Source organism: Pempheris klunzingeri, chromosome 21 (assembly GCF_042242105.1).
Source record: "Pempheris klunzingeri isolate RE-2024b chromosome 21, fPemKlu1.hap1, whole genome shotgun sequence".
Classification (NCBI taxonomy): domain Eukaryota; kingdom Metazoa; phylum Chordata; class Actinopteri; order Acropomatiformes; family Pempheridae; genus Pempheris; species Pempheris klunzingeri.
The window spans coordinates 20,681,415-20,688,039 of record NC_092032.1 but is presented as its reverse complement, the minus strand read 5'-3'; the positions used below and the strand labels follow the sequence as shown (position 1 = coordinate 20,688,039).

At 45.8% G+C, this 6,625-nt stretch overlaps 1 protein-coding gene across 1 annotated transcript in view; it reads right to left on the bottom strand.

Moving 5' to 3' along the window:
• Positions 1–1,073: 1,073 nt before the first annotated feature.
• The window catches only part of LOC139221452 (sodium channel protein type 5 subunit alpha-like), a 131,540-nt gene continuing 125,988 nt past the window's right edge, over positions 1,074–6,625 (bottom strand). Inside the window, exons 28-31 of the mRNA XM_070853373.1 lie at positions 6,586–6,625; positions 6,331–6,435; positions 5,345–5,615; positions 1,074–2,380 (exon numbers count right to left, since the gene is read on the bottom strand). The exon at positions 6,586–6,625 is cut by the window's right edge and continues 98 nt beyond it. Coding sequence (XP_070709474.1) covers positions 1,074–2,380; positions 5,345–5,615; positions 6,331–6,435; positions 6,586–6,625 — 1,723 coding nt within the window. The remainder of the gene's footprint in view (positions 2,381–5,344; positions 5,616–6,330; positions 6,436–6,585) is intronic.

The window sequence follows — 6,625 nt, the reverse complement described above, 5'->3', positions numbered from 1 at the left end:
ACCAGGGCAAAACACATGTTGAAAGAGTCCGGGACCGTGTAGAAAATCTCATTGTGCACTTATACTTTTTGGTGGTATCTCAAAGGTTCTTAGAGGAAAAAGAATACATCCCAGGCCCTTTTGTCCGTGTGTCTTTGCCCAGGCGTGATAAAGTGACAGCACATGTAAACTCAAAAGTGCAAAACTGCCAACAAAAACAGATGAAGTTGCTTCTCAGGTTTCTGAGTTAGTTTTTTTCCTGACTGCACCCTCTCCTGTCATCTATTACAACGTGGTAGTTCAGCCACTTTCTCATAGCTAGTGCCACTCCAAAGTCGAAAGAGAGAGACTTCTTATTTTTTTCTTCAACTTACTCTATAAAATATAAAAAATAGTAATAATCGTACCGCTATTAAAAGACTGGTAACATCAACAAAGTTATACTTTTACTACGAAAACATTTTTTAATTCACGTGTCATCATTTTCCCTCCTCTCTCGGGTCTCAGTCAGTCAGAAAGCCGTCGACTGTTAACGCGTCGAGAAACACCACCGGGAACACCGTCACTCTTACTCTGAGAATATTGATCAACTGCGGGAAGGCACAAACCCCCCCAGGCCAATAAATGATGGATACATCTGATATAGTTGTTCTGACTCCTCTGGCCCCCTGTAGCTGAGGTCGAAAGTCAGTCAGTGTTACGAACCCTCGGCTCCGGTGGACATGAGAGACCTAAGAGGTCAGAGGGATCTACGCTTCTGACTTTTACTCCAACAAAGGCAGAGTTGACTTGGCAGACAGGGTTTCCCTCTCTGTTATTGCAGTTTTTCTGCTTCCCTTTAAGAAACTCCCAAAACACTGTTGAGCTGAGTCCAGGAATCTCCATGGGGAACAGGAAATAATATTAAAGGTAGTAAATATTCCACTTGGTTTGTTGCTGCACTCGACCCCTCTTGCAGTTCCTCGCTCATAGCTTCTCTTTGCCGCCACCTCAGCGTTCCTCAGCTATGGTACATTCAGTAAACAAAAGAACAAACAGGCTAACCCAAAACGAGGATATCCTCGTTTGTTAATTTTTTTGCTTTTTGGTTCCCGCTATGGTACCGTTTCCTGCTGTCTGTCAGGGTCGATCGCCGACGGCGATTGTTCCCTTGGTTCACTGCCTGCTGTGTCGACAGTGATTGTTTCTGTCTTGTCAGCGAGCGGGTGAAAGATCTCTGATGTCGCTCGTGTCACACTGTCGTAGGACGGTGGGGATGAGGTGGAGGAAATTGTCTCAGAGCGCTCCATACCCAACAAACTTGAGCCATAGTTTTCCCTCATCATGGCGGCAATCAGCCCTTCTTTCTCAGGTGCATCCTCCCCAAACACCAGCTCGCCGCCTTCTTCACCTTCACCTCCTGCATGCCGAGGCGTGGTGATCTGGCGGTACAAGTAGGAGGCGGCCTTCATCTGCCGCCTCACCAGGTGTCTGCGGTAACACCGCTGGATGACGGTTGCAGAAACTTCTTCCTGTTTGCGCCTCAGAGTTGTCGTGATTGGCTCATAGGAGATCTTGGACGGGTTGGCCATCATGAACTTCTCCTCCATCTGCTGCTTGAGGGCGTCCATCTCACCCGACTCGCCCAGGACGCGCTTGGTGAAGGCAAAGAGGATGTCCAGGCAGTGGATCTTGTCCCCACTGACCATGGGCAGGTCCATTGAGATCAGTTTGATCTTGTTGGGCTTGCTGATGCGCAGCGGCTCTGACAACGAGTCGGCAAAGTCTGACAGCTTGGCGTACTCGATGAACTGCGTAGCCTCTGGGTCAAACTTCTCCCAAACCTCGTAGAACATCTCAAAGTCATCCTCACTCAGTGGCTCGGTGCTCTCCTCTGTGGCCACGCTGAAGTTCTCTAGGATGATGGCGATGTACATGTTCACCACAATGAGGAAGGAGATGATGATGTAGGTAACGAAGAAGGTGATGCCCACCGACGGGTTCCCACAGTTCCCCCGAACGGTGGTGCCAGTGTGGGGGATGTTGGGATTGCACTCCTCGGGGGAGTTGTTGAGGATGGGGCTGAGCAGACTGTCCCATCCAGCGGACGTGGTGATCTGGAACAAGCAGATCATGCTGTTCCCGAATGTCTCAAAGTTGAACATATCATCAATTCCCGCCTGCCGCTTCACGTAGGCAAAGTTAGCCATGCCGAAAATGGCGTAGATGAACATGACCAGGAAGAGGAGGAGCCCAATGTTGAAGAGAGCAGGAAGGGACATCATGAGGGCGAACAGTAACGTCCGGATACCCTTCGCGCCTCTGATGAGACGCAGAATCCGTCCGATGCGGGCCAGTCGAATTACTCTGAACAGTGTTGGTGACACAAAGTACTTCTCAATGATGTCAGCAAGAACGATACCTGAAAAACAGATGAGAAGAAAAACAGTTCATCCATGTAGTCGTCCATATTTTACTTATTAGCATCCACATGCACGGAAAGAAGTATTAATTTCTGCACATGTCTGAAACCAGAAGCCAGAAGTTTTCTGAAAACACAACCGTGAAATTCCCGTTTTGTATTGTTTAAAAAAATCTTAACATTAAACTTAAACCTGTCAAACTTATGTTTCTTAAACGACGCAAAGCTTTATAAGCCAACACAGCTCTGAGATTACTAGCACTTTAGCCTCTTGGTCATTTAGCTCATTTATTGGTGATTAGGGTCTTGGTCCAATCCATTTATTTATCACAACAATAATCACAATCACTTTGACCTTTTGTCAGATTATAAGGAGACACCCTGCAGGATCTGGATTTTTCTGTCTCCTAAAATCGATTGGAGCTGACGACTATTAGTTGACCAAGAGTTTCTTTTATTTGAGGACGTTCCTGTGAGTTACATCATCTAAAAGCTCTCAGTTTGGGTACTTGAGTCTTGGTGTGGCAGGTCTGCTGTGATTACAGCCTGAGTAATTGGTTCTGGAGGGCTGAGCCGTCTTTTCCCCTCCAACAGCAAGTCAAACTGTGTAATTCATCCATCTTTTCCTTGTTATCCGGGAATGATAAACTCAAAGACTAGCTGGCCTGTCATCACCACACACACACACACACACACACACACACACACACACACACACACACACACACACACACACACACACACACACACACACACACACACACACACACACCTCTATCTTTCACCTGTCTTCCTGAACTGAGTTATAGGTGATGGAAGGGATGAGCAGGGGGGAGTCAAGAGGGAATCACCGTCACATCATACATCAACTCAACTACCCCCCCTGCCCCCCCCCCCTGCCCCCCCCATCCTGACATCTCTCTCTCTCTCTCTGTCTGACTCTGACACACACACACACACACACACACACACACACACACACACAGCTGATGTAACAGGTCAATCATGTTTGATTTGTCTCCAGGGACCGCCCTCTGGCAGCTCTGATTGCCGCTGTTACCTTCACCTCCCCCAGGCAGCCTCCTCTGAGCGTGCACGCAACACACATCCACACACATGCACACACACACACACACACACACACACACACACACACACACACACACACACACACACACACACACACACACACACACGGGCACACACTTAATTACACACACACACACACACACACACACACACACACATAATCTTGTCTCAACAGTGATAGCTAAATTACCTGCTTATGTTGCTCTGTGCTGCCTCTGTAGACTGTTCTGTCGTGTGTGTGTGTGTGTGTGTGTGTGTGTGTGTGTGTGTGTGTGTGTGTGTGTGTGTGTGTGTGTGTGTGTCACTGTATATGACCATACAGGACCTTGGTGCAGGGTAAAACATCAAGGCCACCTGGTCAGTCAGTTTGTTGATAGATAATTGTCAGGTAGACATTACATTGCTTCCTGCTGCACACACACACACACACACACACACACACACACACACACACACACACACACACACACACACGTATGCACGTTTGACTCATGGATCCTCAGTAATTTAGACACAAAGAAGTGTTGGTACTCATGGGCAGCAGCAGCAGCAGCAGCAGCAGCAGCTCTATCACACTGTGTCCCTGTGATCGGTGCGTCCTGCCTGCTGTGTATTGATTGTTCGACGCGTCTGGTGTGTGTTGGGGTGTGAAGTGTCACCCGTCAAATGATGCGCCGTGGCACTGTGACAACAAATATGTGTGTTTGAGCAACAACTGTCCCCGAATGTTCATTGTCCGACTAGTAAAAGACTAGAGACGTTCTCTGAGGTGACAGAAACACGTCGAGTTATTATTCAGTGACACAACAAACAGCTGCTGAATGACGCAAATGTTAAAATTCAAACTCAGAAACATGTTCCACATAAACTTTATCCACTTTGAACGAGTGAAAAAAGCCGAGATTAAAAGGGACACACACACATCCTCCCTGTCAGCTGACGTCGGATCATATTGCTCTATTTTCATATCGCATCGTCGTCTTTTCTATCTCAACACAGAATCACTTATTATTCTTTATAATTCACTTTTGCTTATTTTCTCCTGTTGTTTTCTTTGTCTTGTTTCTAGTACTGCTTGTTTTGCCTCTGTTGCTGCTTTAACATGTCAATTTCCCCCTATGGGGGATCAATAAAGAAAAGTCTAAGTCTAATGGTGCTTTTCCATCACACACTTTCAGCTCGACTCGACTCGGTTTGGTTGGTTTTCCATTACAGTAGCGTACCTCCTCATAGTGGGGGGGTCGTCATAGCAACGCGGCCCGAAACTCCGGTGGCGTCATTGGTATGTGACACAAACACAACTGAGGACCTGGAGCGTTTGGTTCCCAGGAATATCACACTGTGGCCCGGTCTGTTTCCAGGGTTTAAAAACAGAGGGTTTGATTCGCTCTCGTGACTCATCCAGTGACGTCACTCCCTGATTGGCCAATCGGTGGCCTGCAGTCTGGTGACGTCACTTTTTCAGCTCGACTCAGCTCATGGCCGAGTGCCAGGTACTAGTGGAAAACCAGAAAGACCGAGTGGAGTGGAGTGGAAAAGCGCCATAAGTCTAATGTCTAAATGTCCCATATCATTATTCCCTAACAGTTATTTTATTATTTTCTAGACTCTCAGTACGACATGAGGACACTTTGCCCAAAGACATTTTGGTCTGAAGAAAAAATAAAGTAATAAATAAAAAAGCTAAATGCAAATCCTTTTTTTTAAATAGCTCACTATTGTTGCACAGCACCTGTAAAGCAGGATCTGAGTCTTGATCTTAATAAGTAAACTTTACTGCTTCTCAACGGTTGCGTGTCCTTTTTGAATGAAACTCTTTCAGTCTGACGTTTTGTTGGCTCCTTATTTGGAGCTTTTCCACGTCTTTGCACTCACCGACGATGGAGAGGATGACGACCACGAAGTCGAAGATGTTCCAGCCGACGGTGAAGAAGTAGCATCGCAGCGCCACGATCTTGATGAGGCACTCGAGGGTGAAGACGATGATGAAGGCCAGGTTGATTTTGTTCAGGATGTACTCCATCTGAGGCGACTGCTCGTCCGTCTCCACCATCATGGTGATCATGTTGAAGAGGATCAGCACCATGATGATGATGTCGAACGCCTGCTTCCCCGCCAGGTCGAAGAAGAAGCCCTGCAGCGAGTTCTGGAGACAGAAACAGGTTCGTTTGGCTTCCGTCGATTAATCAGCCTTCATTTCACGTTTGTTCCTCGTTTTTGGCTTTACAATATTGGTTCATCACCCATCAAACCACACGGTCAGCTTACAGTAGAGACAGGCCTGTGTTCATCTATCCGGCTCTTCAGAGAGCACAGCAACATATTACCATCTTATATCTTTTGCTAATTGAATCTGTATTAGACTATTTTAGTAAGAAGGATGACTGTTTACTGATCTACTGTTTTAATTACTTTTTTTGCTTCCTGCACAGATCATTTACAGTAAAAGTCTTCCAGTCCTCAATCATCTCTGTGGCTTAACTACGATGGAAAAAACAGCAAAGTAGACTTGCGTACAACAAAGATTTTGAATGAATGAATGAATCTTAGTGACAATACCAACATCACCATGACTATGTGATCTTTAATGACCTTTTTAAACCGTTTTCATTGGTTTATTTTTCATTCTAATTATTTGATTGTACTTTTAAAACCTCCCCATGCTGAGTCAACATGTTCTAAAATGTGCTCCATGGACAAATTAACCTAATTTGATTTGCCAAGTTAGCAAACAGGCTAGTTTAGGGTTAAAGCTGAAACGCTTCCACGTTTCCATCGTTGTGGACGACAACAAAAGATCACTGCCACTAATTTTGGACTAAAACAGAATAAATATCCTGAGGCGTGCTGTGTGTTGCTACCAGAGGTCTTGGGATGGGCTTCTGAGGTTTCTTGGATCCAAGTTTCTTCATGGCATTGTAGTACTTCTTCTGCTCCTCCGTCATGAAGATGTCCTGTCCTCCTAAGTAAACGAACCCAGCAGCAGCTCCGTTATTTTCACCAAACAGGCTCTCACTCATCTATTCTTCAAAAAATAACTAGATTTCATAGAAACGTGGGCTTTAAAATAAACAAGCGGACATAAAGATGTATTTATTATTTATTGGGGTACTTATCTTTCGTTTCTGCTGGTTGAAGTTATCGATGATGACACCG